Consider the following 16,075-nt stretch of genomic DNA (forward strand, 5'->3'; position numbering starts at 1 on the left):
ATGAATTTGAGATTTTCATTTGTTGTCATTTGTAATCATCAAAATTAAACGAAATAAACATTTGAAATATATGAGTTTGTATGTAATGTATGAATATAATATACAAGTTTCACTTTTTAAATGGAATTACTGAAATCAATCTACTTTTTCATGGTATTCTAATTTTATGACCAGCACCTGTATATTTTAGTTTTTAAAATACATCAAAAGGAATCAGCATTTTGTGCAACACCAACAACTCAACATTCATGTTTTTTTCTTCGTTTTCGAAGAGAAATGAAAGCCAAAGGCCTTGAAATGACTGAAAGCAGCAATGTGACAATAACATTGTTAAGTTCGAGCCAACTGCAGGCCCTTCGCCTTAAAGTGCGTCACAGCGGGGATAAAAATACACTTTCAACTTAAAATACTTTCAGCAGGAAACACGAGAACTTTTGTAAACACTGTTGCTGTTCACGAGCTTCCTGTTAGAGCGAAGACAAAGTCTGCGAGCAGGGGGTTCATCTGTAGGGTGAGGTCGCTCAAGAGAAACGAGGCGGGGGGAAGGGGGGGGGGTGTTGTTTAGCTGCGCGTGATGTGGTCTGTCTGAGAAGTGTCATTGTCTGGGTTTCTTGACTGACGGATGTTTGACACAGTTTCACTCCGGTGGCTTCGGGCTCCAGACAGCTGCTGCTGCTGCTGTTTGCAGTCTCCACCTGAGAAAATATCCTCAAATGTAGTCGGTGATGTGTTAATCACACGACCCAGCTGAGCGGCCTTAGGGGAGCGGGGTTTGAAATGCAATCAGAAAACAGTGACCCTCTTAAAGAGGCCAGTGGGAGATAAGGAAACTGCACTTAAACCTGACTTTTTTGATGTGTATCAGAACTCATAACTGGGAAAAACCAGCAAACATGATCTCTAGTTTAGCTATTAAGGACATGTCCATACAGGAAATGTACACTTTTTATTTATTTATTTTTTGTATAATTTCAGCCTTGCGTCCACTCGGAAACAGGGTTTTAGGAAAAGTTGTTTTCGTTAAAACCAGATTCCAGAGGGAGTCTCAGTGCCTCCTTGACGGATGTAACACCAATAATGACAGATTATAAGATTGTGTTTATGATGAAAAAGCCAGTTTTTTAACCACGCCAAAACCTCTGCATGCTGTATTACTTGAATTTGTAGCAGCCCTAAAAGCCCTTAATATTACACCAAATGATCTAAGGGCAAACAGGTTTTTATCACTTTGCTGAACTGTCAACAATACTAAAGCGAAAACTTTGCAGAAAAAGAGCTACAATATACATCAAATTTACATTTAAAAACATATGAAGTGGGAGTAGGTTTAAATGATCATCTCTTGTGAAAGAGAAAATCACCCTGATATGCTTTGAACATTTCCCCCCCTAAAAACCTCTCTTCCCTCCAGCTGTTCCTCTGTAGATCCTGTGCCTGAAATCATTAATTATGTTCGCATATGTGGACGGACATGGCTCCCAGTCAGCAGGAGTCCAATGTGACACGAAGGATTTGGTTCTTGCTCTTGGGTTCATCATCCTCGTCTTGTCGTGTTTCACAGTTTCTACCTGACGTGTTGGCGTCACGTGCCTGCTCCGCTTCTTGTTTTCTTCTTTTTACTGCGTTACAGCACCACATACAAACCGTTTTCTGTGTTTCTGTGTGGATGAAGACAGTTTTAGTAACAGTGCCGTGTTTACCATATGTACGGTAAACTTATCCTTAAAACCCTGAGCTCTACAAGTAATGGATGGTGTGTTGGATGTTGCTGTTCATACATAAACACAAATACACACATGCACATGTATTGTCATAACTCGGAAGGTACTGTCCAGAAGAGCGAAACCAAGACCAAAACACGGAGACGGAAGTAAAGGTAAGTGAATTTATTTACAGGGTGAGACTATATACAGCGGGCGGTGTCCGGAGTGGTCTGCAAGAGAAGGAGAGCTAGGTGAGTCTCGGGTACATGCTCCAGCGAAGGTCTGATCACCGCCTGCTGCTTAAATCCTGGCTGGTCTTATCAGTGCTATGAGGAACACCTGTGGAACAATAATTAGTGGCGCCGCCCAGAGGGCGGAACCAAAACCCAGATCCTCACATGTATGCATACACTCATTAGAAACAGCAGTGTTTTCCTCCCATTTATCCTTAATTCTTGGTATATTTATTGGAAAAAAAAACTAACAAAAAAAAAACAGGCAACACAAGACCACTTTCCAAAAATCATGAGCTTCCGTGTGAGCAGATCTTGTGAAATCAATAAACTGAACAAAGCAGGATTTTAGCTGCTGACCTGACAAACTGTTAGATGTTATTCACCCAAAAGGACCAGAAACTGAGGACATGCTGTCTGCTCTGTCGGCTCTGCTGCTCAGCACACAGTTTGCAGTTCGTTTATGTGCACATCTCTGCAGAGTTTCACGCCTCTCGGGACACTCTGATCCACTGTACGCTGTTGAAACCATCTTTAAGTGTAGTTTTCCTCAGATTCAGTATTCTCAAGCCTCATTTTGCTGATTATTGGGGTATACAGCCCACTATTTTGATATAACCAATGTTTCATCTGATTCTATTATTGTATTTTTAGTAGCAGGAGACAGTTGTAACCCTTCTGAAACCCTCAAAAGAGAGAGAGACAAAGAGAGGTAGAGAAGCCCTTGTAACTTTGGGTCAATTTGACCTGAAAGCCACAGGAGGGTTAATATAAAAAAATCAACCTAAAAAACAGAACAGAGTTGGCAACAACAACTGCGTCAGATATTAAAAAGTCATCAGATGTTTGCTTCACTTGCTGTGTCCAAGGCCCAGAGGCTTCAGATTTATTTAGGAGTCTTCACAAAGAAAAAAAAGCATAAGACGGCTTCAAGTGACCGGCTTTAGTCATGCAGAGATAAAGATGAAAGAGAGCCAACATTGGTCTTATGTTCATCAGATGACCACAACCTTCTTTAACAAAAAAAAAAAAAGTTGAGTGATTTTTACATTTACTTTGAGTATTATTTTATTGCAGGCAGTACAAACACAATATTTCCTCCATTACAGAAAAACTACACAGGTGGAAACATCTTCAAGTTCATATAAAATGATGTTTTACATGTTTATTTAATTTAGAAATAGTGGAGGGGTCATAACCTACGATTGTAATATTAATTTTAATGTCCAAAATTGAGAACTATGATAAAAAAATTAAATAAAAATAATAAAACAAGTACAAAGCAGCTGAGCATGCAGATGGAAGTTGCAGAAGAGTGATGACGTCTCGTCATGAACTCATAAACGCAGCACTGGCAAAACACAATGGGCCTTAGAGAAAAAAGAAGTGATGGCAAAGTCTCCAGCTCAATTGTGAGCTCAAATGATGAACAATATTGTGACCAAATTCCCAATAAAGCTGCTCTCATTCACTCAAGTTTCAGTTTTTGTCAGAAAGCAAAAAACAAAAAAAGATCTGAAGCTGACAGAAAAGCGGCTCATTGAGGCTGAGGTTTATTCACGGCTGTTTTCGAAGCACAACGGTGCTGTTGTTAGAAACACCACAACGTCTCAAAGTTCATCTCCTGCTATAAGCAGGAACAGTACATGGTCCTGTTAGAGCAGTGTTTTTGTCTTCAAAACAGTCTGATTTCTGTAAAAATCAAGTATGACCGCATTAGCCTGGCGGTTCTTCCTAGAGTAGAGTAGTGTAGTGTCAGAATAGTGCAGATTCTGTTCATTGTAAACCAGGTCCCCCAAAAGGCTCTAAGTGTTTCAAAAACATGCATTTTAAAATTACTAATCTGCTTTAAAAACAGTGAAAAGGTCAGTTGTGGTTTAAGTGTTATTTGTAAGCTGTCTGGTACCATAACATGACGATACATGTTAATTTGAACATGTTCACGTGATCACGTGTGGTCACAAGAACTTATAAACACCTTTACACATCCGGCAGTATCACATTACACAAATATTTGGCATTATGATATTCATGCTGGATGGGAGTGCCACAGCTAGCTGCTGCTGCTGCTTTTTTCCTTTTTAAACAACCACAATGTAAATAACAGCTAAAGGTTTACAACATAGAGTTCACATGAACTGTATTTGAGACTGCAGTTGTTTTAAGACAGTAGAAATCCTTTCTGGTCTTGGACTCGCTCAAACTAGCCGTTAGTTTGTTCAAAACTCTTTTTCTCCAAATTACAGTGGTCCAAAGAGCATTAAGTAAGGTATTATTTGATCATGGTTTATCCACAAAACCCCTTGTAAAAATAATCTGAAGTATTGCTTTAAAGAAAAATTCAGAGCTTTCTTTTTTATGTTTCCCCTTCTTTAGGGCCTGATATGTTTTTAGACAATCCAATAAATTTGGAGGAACTTCCCTGTCTTGAGGGCTCAGTTGAACATCTCTGATCTCTCAGACAGCGCTGCAGCAAAAAAAAGTCATTCATCAACCCTGGGAAATCCTTATGAAACACTGCAAACACAGTTACAAAAAGAAATAGTAGATATTTTGAATCCAGTAGATGTTGGATCTCTTGGTAAAGGTGTTTTGTAATAACTAAGAACTTTAATGCACTGCCTTAAACAAATACATTTAGGTGCACAAACCTGTATGTAACATGTTCTGAGTAAACCAAAAGATAATATGATTTACTCATTATATTTTCATGTATACAATAAAATAACACATTTACTGAGCAATCAAATGTCTGCATGACAACACTTCAGTCTGAGACACACACTGCTGTCTTAAACACGTGTTTAACAAGGTCTGCTCTGTTTTATGGATCTGCAAGAGGAGCTGGTCCTCACCTGAAATGAATGGGTATAAACACTCTTTGTGGACGCACTGAATCTCTCCAACATGCAGCTCCTGACTTAAACATCACACGGAAACTGGAGAACAGAGCGCTCGCAATTTCCACAGCAGAGTCCAGTCCAGAGACACCGTGTGTCCCATCTTTCACACAACAATAAGCTCCATGCTTTGGGGGAAAATTGATGTGTGCTTATGAAAGGCATCACCATGGTTTCAGCATCAACAATGCTTACTACCTCGACTGCTACAGCGAGCTCGCTCTACTTCCAGCTGATTCAGTCCTGAGGAGACGTCGGAATTACAACATGTGGAGCTTTGGATCATCAGAGTTCACGCTGCTGCGCTGAAGCGTGCCAAACAGACAGTTTACAGATACTCCTCTCATTCAGCACAGTAAACCTGTCGCAGGCGGCCTTCAGCACTCTCTTAACAGAAAACAGGAGCTGTCACAGGCATCCCGTCTAAAATACTTCATCCCAGCAGAGAGGCGTGCAAGCCAAGCTGCTTCTACGTTCTGGGAAGAGGTTCTAATAAACGTTTCAGGTTATTCTGTCCTCGTGTGACATCATGACGGGAGATGGGTTCATGGTCAGGCTCGGAAGAATTCAGCTGTTTGGATGTATAAAAACCAGTGGGCTTTAAGAAAAAAAGGCTACAAACCACAGAAACCACCCTCAGTTCCTCTCACACTTATTTTAGTCTCAAAGTTCATTGTCTAAAAAACCTAAAGCACTTTGTGAGGTTTAAGGAAAAAATCGACTTGATTCGCATTAAGAAAACACTGTGGCTTCTCTTCTTATTAGAAATGTGACTTTTTTTGGTATTGAGTCCTGTTTCATTTGCAAAAAACACAAATATCATCTAGGCAGAGAAACAAAACAGCTCCAACTGCAGTGCCAGATGAAAAAATAAATAAAATCATATAACATGGATTCATTTTTATAATATGACATGTTTTATTGAATAGTTATTGCCTGCTGTCATTGCAGGTGGAAATCATCTAACTGCCTTTGTGTGCGTACCTGTTTTCTTTTTTACCTTCTTTTCTGATAAAATCACCTTACCTTATCAGGACTGATAGCCTTTATGGGGACCAAAGCCTGGTCCAAATATGGTGGAACATGATTTTAGGGTTATGGGTTAAGTTTAGAGCTAAAGTGTGAACTGAGTTTATGTAGGGTTAGGGTTAAGCTACAGAAATTAGTAGAAGTCAATACAATGTCCAAACTAGAAACACTTGGAGAGCACAAACCTCCACCAAGACTTCATCAGCTTCATCATTTCTTGGAACAACCCTAACACCTCCTGAAAATTTCATCAAAATCTAGCAAAATAGCAGAAAAATCTCATGAACCACAGAATGGATTTCAATGAAACTCTCAGAAAGTAATCATTGGATGTACATCTACACCTGATTAACTTTTGGAATCAACCTGATTCAAGACGGCTGCTACAGCTAATAAATCTTTGCAAACACAAAATATCTACATCTCAGTCATTTGTACGTATATTGAGGTAAAATCTGCTGTGGTAGTGGCTGAAACTCAACCCCATCACATACTCTGAGCACTGACAGGTTGCACAAAATGATTGTTTAAAACTTCGGCATGCAAGGCGGCAGGTGATATGTAAATGTTTCTTCAAGAGATGCTCCCTTCATTTACCATTGTTTTGTCATTGAAAAGTCTTGTGACCTTGCACCATGTTGCCCTTTGCCTCTTTAGTGGAACCTTTTTTGATTCGCAATAAGTAAACATTCCTGAATTATTGATCATTTTAAATGTATGCTCTATATATAGCAGTGTGTTAAATTACCCATGTCAAACCAGACACCACAGGGTTTGTTAACACAGCAATTTTTGCTGATCTAGGAATGAAAATGAATGAAATAGTCCCTTTATTTACCAAGGGATGATACAAAACATGGTCCAGATTTGAGAGAAACCTGCAGCTGAAGTTATGTGTGGTGATTTGAGACGAGGGCAGTTTGTGTCTGTGTGTAGTACAGTACAGTGTGTTATTTGTATTTCACAGTTTAACAGAAGACCTAACAAACTGTTTCTGCTCTCGCATGGTGACCAAAAACATGCTGCAAAACTGACTCTGACGACCCCAAAAGGAAAACAAGTTTTACTGTTAACTATACTCAGAAACTAATAAGTGTTAGGGCTAAATCTCTTAAGATGTGATCAATCTAGAGTTCAGTTTTCCTTTGGTGAGAAGGGGGTGCACTCTCACCCACCCGGTTCAGAAAACAGGACCACTTAAGCAGGGACTTTCCTTGTTTCCTGCATGATTGTCGAGGTAGGTTAACGAGGCGACCCTGGTCTTCAGGATAGCGCTCTGCAGACTGAAACAAACATCTTTTTGTGCTGATGGAGGAGGGACCCAATCATGTGCTCGATATTATCTGTTTATGAAGCAGAAACACAGTGGCCTTCTATGTTCCTCAATCAGCAGGGATGGCCTCAGCAGTGCTCTGCCGCAGAGACGTTTTGTGTTTCTAATTGAGCCGGAGGCTGGGTGCACAGAGTGTCTCAGCGTTGTGGCTTCACAGAAGGAAGGGGACATGCCTTCAGCGTTTTCCTGCACTTATAGTGTCAGTTATTATGTTGATTTACTATACAAACTGTCTTATGACTTATGTGTTCAGATCAAATTAAATGAGCCCCGGAGTTTGTAAGAATAAATCCATGGCTTTTGCATGTTTTGGAAAAAAATAAAATTATTGGCCCATAATGAATCAGAGAGGAAAGGCTAAATTGTGTGCTGGTGTGGCCTCTGCTGGTTGGAGAGAGTAACTCTTCATGCTGCCAGAGTGTGGGTGATAATGTTCAAACCGTACAGTCATGGGAAAAATAAAGTTTCCCCCTCTGCAGTTTTAGAGTTTAAAGTATCAGGACACAATACAAATGATTTGGTCTCTACCAGGTTCTAAAATAATTCAAATCTAAACACAAAATGCACAAAAAGACACTAGGTCCCACCAAGTCATTATTTATTGAACTTAGGTTTGCAAAGTTTCAAGCTTGGTCAGATGAGACCAAAGTAGTGATATTTTTGAACAAAAAAAAAAAATTGAAAGAAAACAGCACGGCAGGGCAAAGACCTCATACAAACTGTCAGACACGGTGGTGGAGGGGTGATGATTTGGGTTTGTTTTGCAGCTTCAGCACCTGGACATCCTTCATGATCTCCTCTGTAGACCAAAAGATTCTGGAGTCAAATGTGAGGACGTCTGTCTGAGAGCTAAAGGACCAAACTGGGTCATGATTCAACAGCAGCAGCTGATCTACAAGAGAACGACTGAAAAAGAGAAGAATCGAGGTGCTGCAGTGGTCCAGTCAAAGTCCAGATCACAACCTGACTGAAATGCTGTGGTGGGGCATTAGGAAACCTGAGCAAAAACAAATTATTGCAAATCTCAATGACCTGAAGAAATGTGTAAAAAGACTGAGTCACAATTGTCCCACAACCATGTGAGAGGCTGAGAAATTCAGACAGGAAAACAACCACTGAGAGTTACTGCTGCTCATGGTGGTTTTGCAAGCCTCAGTTTTTATCTTGTGCTGAATCGTAAAACCTTAGAAGTACAAGGGGGTAGACTTTCTTTCCATGCATGATTGTAACCTTAAAGAAATGAGTTCAAGCGGAATCTTTTTTAATGCAGTCTTTTTGTTTACAGAAAGCAGCAAAATGCAGCACATTTTCAGGTTTTTAAAGAAATTGTTTAGGATTTTGAATTAAAACAAAGAAACCTGAAAGTGGGACTGACACCAGTGTTCAGTCAGCAGGAAATGCAAACCACTAACTGGAAGTCACCAAGAAACAGGATCTTTTAGGTGCTTTTTAAAAATGCTGGTATGTGACTTTGACAGCATCTTACTGGTTATTTCCGTGTTATTCTACTCTGTGTTCTCAACTAAACTAACTGGCTGTGTCATATTTACTGTGCAAACAAGATCCTGTGTCAGTCTCCACACCTGACATTCAACAAACAAGTAAAAATATCTGTTTCCTTAAAGCATATTCAAATACAAATGTTAAGTTTAATGGTGCAAAATATTGAGAGACAGAATACTGAGAGAGAGAGGGAGAGAAAGGGGTTTGGTAATTTAAAGCAAAACTTCAAAAATAAACTAAAGAAGTAAAGCTGCAGAAAACCACATTAATGCAACTCTAGACTAATGCAAACTATTAAAACAAAACAAATTAAAATAAAGCATAAGAACAAAACCTAGTCAAAAAATATGAACAAATTCAAAATAATATGCATTAAACTACAATAGAAGAATAAACACAGAGATAATAAATATATTCAGTATTTATTAATGTGATTTTTATTCCACTTACAATTAGAGTTTTATCCTTCATATGTATGCTGCACAAAGCAAATCACAACACATTCAAGATAAAGAAAAGACTCATGAAGACATTCTTCAAAAATGTATTTTTTTTTTACATGTTTCTGTACACTATAACTTACTGACCATTAGAGGTTTACATTATACATGCACTGGAGAACAATCTCTCTTAAATATTGAATAAAGCACTCTTTCACATAAAAAAGGATAAAAATAAAAAAACTTCATTAATTGTGTAACTTACTGAATGTTTAAATACTCGTACTGTAAGTAAACCACCATAACATGTCATAGCGTCTATTCTCTGCCTTTCACTTTCTTCTTATATTGTCATTTTTAAATATAAATATAAATATAAATATAAATATTTCCTCCTTCATCCTGAGGGGGGAGTCTCAACCAAACCGGTTCCAGTGCTTGTTTTGCACCACTTTTCTTTCTTTCTGGTTTTCCGCACCACCAACTCATTACTGGGCCAAAACAAAGAGCCAGGGGCTGGAGGAAAGATTATCGAGATCAACGATCAATTAAAATATCGAAAAACTCCCAGTTAGAGTAGTCTGCTTAAGTCAAGACGGAAACAAAAACATTAAGCTTTGACAAGCTTAAATTAGCACTGGAAGAACAAGAGCTCATTGTCTCTTACAGGGAGGATCAGATGATTTATGTCTTTCATTGTAACTTCATGACATGGCTTTAAGTTGGCTGTCAGGCTGCAGAAAAACAAATTAATTCTCAGCTGTTTTTTTTTTTTTGTTTGGTTTGGTTTTTTAATGGAACCATTTAAGAACCGGCTCTAGCACCAGCTCTGGTCTACCAGAGGAACCACTTTAGTGAATTATGCACTAAAAGACATCCGGGCCCGCTTGTTCCATAACCAATGGGCCTGTTAAAGTTTATCTGGCATCCAGCCGGTGGTTTTCCTCATTTTCTGAGCCTGCGATGGGCTTCTGTCTGGCGCTAGGCCGCAGGATGCTGGTTCTCACCGTGTGGCGCATAGAGGACAGGCGGCTGCGAAAACTCTCACCGGAGAAGAAATAGAGCAACGGGTCGAAGCATGAGTTGGAAGCAGCGAGGCACAGAGTCACCACAACAGACTTGTGCATGAAGGACTGCTCTGAGCAGGATGTGCTTTCCTTGGACAGGAAGTTCAGATGGATGGTCCGCTGCACGTGGTACGGCATGAAGCTAACTAGGAAGGTCAGCAGCACGATGACAATCATTTTTATGGCTTTCATAGCTGAGCCCTTCTGACCCTGAGTCGCCAGGGTGCGAGAAAGCAGGGTACGAACTATGCCAGCATAGCAGATCAAGATGGTCAGGAAGGGTAAGACAAAGCCTAATATCAGACCCAGATAGTTCAGCGCCTGTAGTTTTGGCAGACGGTTACTTGCATGCTTTGGTGGCTCAAAGCATTTGGTTTTATTTGTTGACAAGTCAACATGCTGACCGGATATCAGGAAGGGGGAGGACGTCAGGCTGCTAAAGAGCCATATACCCAAACACACGAAACGGGCACGGTTCACTGTCACCAGCCGCAAGTTCTGCACAGGAAACACAATGGCCACAAAACGTGTGATAGACATGGCAGTCATGAAGTAAATGCTGCAGTAGAGGTTCACGTAGAGGAGGTAGGAGCTGATGCGACACAGGAAATCCCCCTGCTCCCACTGGCCCTTTCTCACATAGTAGATAACTCGCAGTGGAAGAGTCATGACGCAGAGCAGGTCGGACATGGCCAAGTTCATCATGTAGACGTGGAAGGGCGAGCTCTGGCGGTGCGTTTTGATCAGCACCGCCAGGGCGAAGAAGTTCCCCACGAAACCCAACACAAAGATGAGGGAGTAGGACGTAGAGTAGACCTGGTTACGGAAGTCATCGATGGAGGGACATGTGTCGGAGCTGTTGTGAGTGCCGTTTGTCGTGTTTCTGTCCATTTCTGGTTGCAGCTGCTGAGACACCAAAGTGTTACATGGTGAAACATGCAGACGTCTTGAAAAATGCAAGCACAAAAAAAATCTGTAATTACTGTGAAGTGGCTGATTGTTTTAGAGATAACCTATTTTTTTATTGCTGCGCAGACTTCAGAGGAAACAGAAAGAGCGTATAAGCATGTCAAGACCTTCATCCTGTCATGCAACAAACATTTGGTCAGGGCTGAAAGTACAAATGACTAATATTTGTTTTTGATGGTGAAAATCTGCAAAGTGTGAACTCTTTGAACTTTACTTTTCAGTAAAGATTGTTTCCAAGCTTAAGTGCTTAGACATTATTATCATCTGTGTACTTGTTTCACAAACTCATTTCTTTGCAACTGACCTAATTTTTATGTTACGCCACATGCTGGAACTCAGACCAATGAATCATTCAGAGATAAAAAAGGCTCCTAAGCTCAAAGGATGAACCAGTTTTGTGTCCACACGTAAGAAAGTTTTTTTTTTTCTTTTTGTTCTGTAACATGTTTCACTTTCTCCAAGTCTTTAAACTGCAGTAATTTGATTTGTTTATGTGAGCTGATCTCACATGCATCTTTCCAGAACTTAGAAAGCGGTTCTGGATTTAAGCCTCAGGCAGTTTCACATGAGGTAGTGCCTACATGTGGGTGAACAAAACATCCCTCACGTGGACTCTAATGACCCTCAGGAGGGAGCGGAGCGATGTGAGTTCAGCTCGAATAAATGGAGCAACTCTCTGCAGTTTTAAACCTCACTGATGGACTGAATGAGTGTGATAACAGCTCCTTTGATGAAAGGCAAATTATCTTTAAAAAATGAGAAAAACAGTACAATTGTCTTTAAGAAACATCAAAACAAACTAGGATAAAAATAACTCCTTAGGATCACCACGTTCTGTATGACTGAGAATCCACAACAGTAGTATTTTCTCACTAGGAAGGCATTTTCCAGAATCCTTTGAGAGAAAGGACTAAATGCTCCTGAAAGGTCCTGTACAACATATTTGTTGATATACTGACTTGTTTTCAGTTTCTTAAGAAACATCCAGATATTGTTGTGTCTGCTGCAGGTTTGCCACTTCATCTTTTATCCTGCTTGACCAGTTTCTGCAAAGTTATGACACCCACGTCGCACCATCCTGAGATACGGATGTCAAGTTTCCAGCAAATAGCTCTTTGACAATCAACCTTTTTAATGCAAGAATCAAATTTGAAGTCTTTTCTTTTTACTGTAGAAAGAAACTAGAACGAGTTCTGTTTAACTGTGGCATGAAAATAGAAGAAAAGTATAAAAAACATGCCATTGCCATTTGCTTTAATTGTTGACACAACTTTGATTGATCCATTGAGTTGGTAATCTTACAAAAAAAAGTAGCGAGTGTCCCGTGGAGGCATTGAAAATTATTGCTCAAGATCACTCAAAAAAACAGCTTGGTTACGTGAAAGCAAAATGTTCAGAAATGAGGTTACACTGAAGCTGTGGTAGTGCGAACCGCATCAAGGACAACAGAATTAAAGCAACACATTTTACTGTGAAAACTATGTATCTGCACAGCTTCAATGGATTTATGTCTGCATGTAAAAGTAAAGCATTCCTTTGAAAAGTTTTCCTTACCACTGATTGTTTGTGGAATGAAAGCAGCTCCTCTCCAGGTTGGTGAGCACAACAGCAGCGCCGCTTCAGAGTGCGTCTCCTCTGCCTCTCAGCCTCATCTGCCAGATGTCAGAGCAGCGGAGGGATGATCGAACTTTTCACACCCTCGGCTGCGCAGCACACCAACCTGGTGACATCACATCCAGCCCACAGCCCCCTTTTTCACTGTAAGTCAGAAGAAGTTAGTGACTGAATCTGAGACGCACAGAGAAGCTGAAAGTCGCGCACAGTTTTACAGTCACACAGCTGTGCGAATTCACCTCAGTGTCTCAATGCTTTTTAAAGTCGTGACATGGCTCTAATTTACTTCCTCTTTACTTTTGTCCCCAGACAAACTCGTGCCGCACAAGCTCAGATTCTTCCTTATGAGTCACCCCATATTTATTAGTCTGCCATTTGTTTTTTCTGGCCAAACCTGTTTGAATTTAACACTTTATTTGTAGAGTAATTTGTAACATAAAGTGCTGTACATATCTTCTGACAAGATGCCAACACAAAGACAGACAAACAAAAAAAAACTTCAGCCTGCTGCTGCTGTGCCCTTTCATTTCCCTGCTTGCATAATGTTGTCGCCAGCCTTCTTATGTAATTTCTTTTGAAATTTGGTGGAAGCGACATGTTTGAACAAGTCATGAGCAAGCTGATTAACCTGCAGGAACTTCAGCTGACAAAAGCAGTCCTTTTTTTCCCCCTGCAACATTTCCTCTAGATGCTGCTAATGAGTGTCGTTAACAGTTAGTTATTGTGGAGCGGATACTGTGGTGGAAATGGACAAGCTCATTTTCGCTGCTAAAAAGCTTGTAACTCATTTAAGTGGTTAAACACCAATAAAAAGGCAAACATGAGCCAAACTTGTGTATCAACAGCAGTGACTTATTGGTCAGACACTTATCACTAAGTGTGCATTAATGCATCACAAACAAGCATGAGAAATGCTTTGACCCTTCAGAGAGATGTTGAAAGTACATTTGCCATTTCTGAGTAATCAGTTCTCGATCGTCTTGAGGCTTTTATTGTTCTCCAAACACTAACCATCACAAATGAGTGCCTCGCTCTAAGCCTAATCACAACCTAATTGTACTCTTTTTCTAAAATGTTAGACTAAATCTCATTTCCTAGTGCTACCTGTACCACCACCCCTGGGTCCTTGGTTCAAAGTCAGACAGGGTAGTGGGTAAAATATTCCACTACAAAACAGGACACCTTTTCAAGAAGCGCATGCATCGTCAATTGTTGCTACTTCCCAGGGTGAATGTGTAATACTTAGAGGTGGGGTTCTTGGTGTGGGAACTAAATTTGGATTCTGCTTCACGGCGGAAACAGTTACGGTTACTCTGTTGAAATTTGACTCAAGTCCAAGCAAAGTTATTTGTCTAAAAATCTACTCGAGTGAAAGTTACTCAGTTACAGCCTTACAGCAGGAGGACATTTCTCCTGCGGTGCACAAAGGACACCGCAGGAGTTCTTTGAAACGAGTTCTGGAGTTAAATAAAAAGCCCCATAATTTAATATGTAGGTACAAATAAAACATGTCCGCACACAATATTTAAAACACGTCTCGAGAATAAACTGTTCAACAACAAAACATGTTGAACAAACCAGAAAGCAGCTGGTAGAAAAACTCTTAAATGACTTGCCCTGTTTTAGATTTTAATCTCAGTTCATTCTTGTGGCTACAGTGGGACGGCTCTTGCTTCCAGAGACACAAGATGGCAAAAACACGACGTTTAAAACAGTGGAAAGTATGACCATATGTCATGCTTTTAATAAAAAGAAGTTAATTTTTTCTAAAATAATTTTCATGAGGGCCTGATGCCTGGTGAGTGGATCACCAGACTGAAAGTCTGAGTTTTTAGAATCACAAAGTTTCGTCAAGCCTGGTTAGATTGCCATGGTAACAGAGACCTTCATCTTCAACTGTCAGTAAGAAGCTCTGTCCATTCACTGTTTTATTATTATTAATGAGATACCAAATACAGAAATCAGACTGATACGATTATGTATCAACATAGTTATACCCACTGCTGTAAGATTTTAAACAGACAGTCAAATAACACAGAGCTAAAAATTCCCATGTCACATTTAGACACAAATCGAAATGCGAGAGATCAACATAATATTTGTTCAGGGATGTATTTTCATTTTTTATTTGAATCTATAAAATATAATTTATGGATTCTAATTAGAGGTAAAATGATTCAATTTGACCATATCTCAGTTTTTTAATTAACTCACATAACTTTCAGCTAACATGAGAAATGTACTTTAAAACTTGATTCCACTCACACGTTGCACCTCAAGAACCTGAAGTTATATTAAAGTAAAAAAAAAAAGTGTTCATTGTACAAAATATTAATATCAGAACAATAGATGTGTTTACTGGTAGACCAGTTTGTCATGATGTGGAGTGACGAAAGCGAACCCAGAGCGCAGACTCATGTTTAACGAACAATAATTTATTAAATAAAGAAACACAAAACAAAAGCTGACGTGGCAGCAAAACAAAATAAAGAACAAACTAAAACTAACATAAACGGAGACGGGGACAAGCGGGACGGAAAACCAACAACCAGGAACAAACGGCAAGACCAGAGGCAAAACAACGACAATGGACCAGCGGAGTATAGACAGAAATGACCGGGTTTTAAAGTGCTGAGGATAATCAGGTAAGTGGAGACAGGTGACATGATTAGCAGACTTTGACAGGTGTAAGTGGGCGTGGCAGGAATGCAGAGGNGAGAAATAGACTGAGGAGGAATGAGAAAGTGAAAAACACGAAAACAGAAACTAAACACAAACCAATAAACTAAATCAGAAATAAAACAAAACACAGAAAAAACCCAAATCACCACACAGTTGTCCCAGCCTTCTCTCGTTGCTGGCAATCGAAGCCATCAGGAACCGGTTTACAGAGGCTGAGATGTTGTATTTTTGGAACCAGAGTCTGATCAGTAGTTGTCAGGAGTTGTCAGGATCTTTAAGTTTATTTTGTTTTAGTTGTGTGTTTCTGTTTTATTTCTTGTTCATTCTGTGTTTAGTTCTGTTTTTGTGGTGTTTTGGTTTCTCTGTCTCCTGTCACTGTTCACCTTTCCTCTGCTCGGTCTTGTCAGTCTGCCTCAACCACCCACACCTGTCCCTTGTTTGTAATCAGTTACCTGCGTTCATTTTGCAATCACCCTCTGCCTTTAAAACCCGGTCTTCTACCTCATGTACTTACTGGTTCATTGAAGCAGCATTTGCTTACTGCTTCGTGTCTCGCCCCTCGTATTCTTTGCTGTCTGGTTTTGTTAGTTTTAGTTGCTGCC

At 39.9% G+C, this 16,075-nt stretch overlaps 1 protein-coding gene across 2 annotated transcripts; it reads right to left on the reverse strand.

Moving 5' to 3' along the window:
• Positions 1-9,104: 9,104 nt before the first annotated feature.
• Positions 9,105-13,020, reverse strand: cysltr1 (cysteinyl leukotriene receptor 1). 2 transcript variants are annotated; one of them, XM_025006717.2, is made up of 2 exons: positions 12,732-13,020; positions 9,105-11,111 (listed from the first exon to the last, which is right to left on the reverse strand). In XM_025006717.2, the coding sequence occupies exon 2, from the start codon at positions 11,097-11,099 to the stop codon at positions 10,059-10,061; it is 1,041 nt and encodes a 346-aa protein (XP_024862485.1). In that variant the 5' UTR covers positions 11,100-11,111; positions 12,732-13,020; the 3' UTR covers positions 9,105-10,058. The 2 variants fall into 2 exon arrangements, with proteins under 2 accessions (XP_024862485.1, XP_017275202.1); XM_017419713.3 differs by having other exon boundaries at positions 9,105-11,114.
• Between the last annotated feature and the right edge of the window lie 3,055 nt (positions 13,021-16,075).

Source organism: Kryptolebias marmoratus, linkage group LG9 (genome assembly GCF_001649575.2).
Source record: "Kryptolebias marmoratus isolate JLee-2015 linkage group LG9, ASM164957v2, whole genome shotgun sequence".
Taxonomy (NCBI): Eukaryota; Metazoa; Chordata; class Actinopteri; order Cyprinodontiformes; family Rivulidae; genus Kryptolebias; species Kryptolebias marmoratus.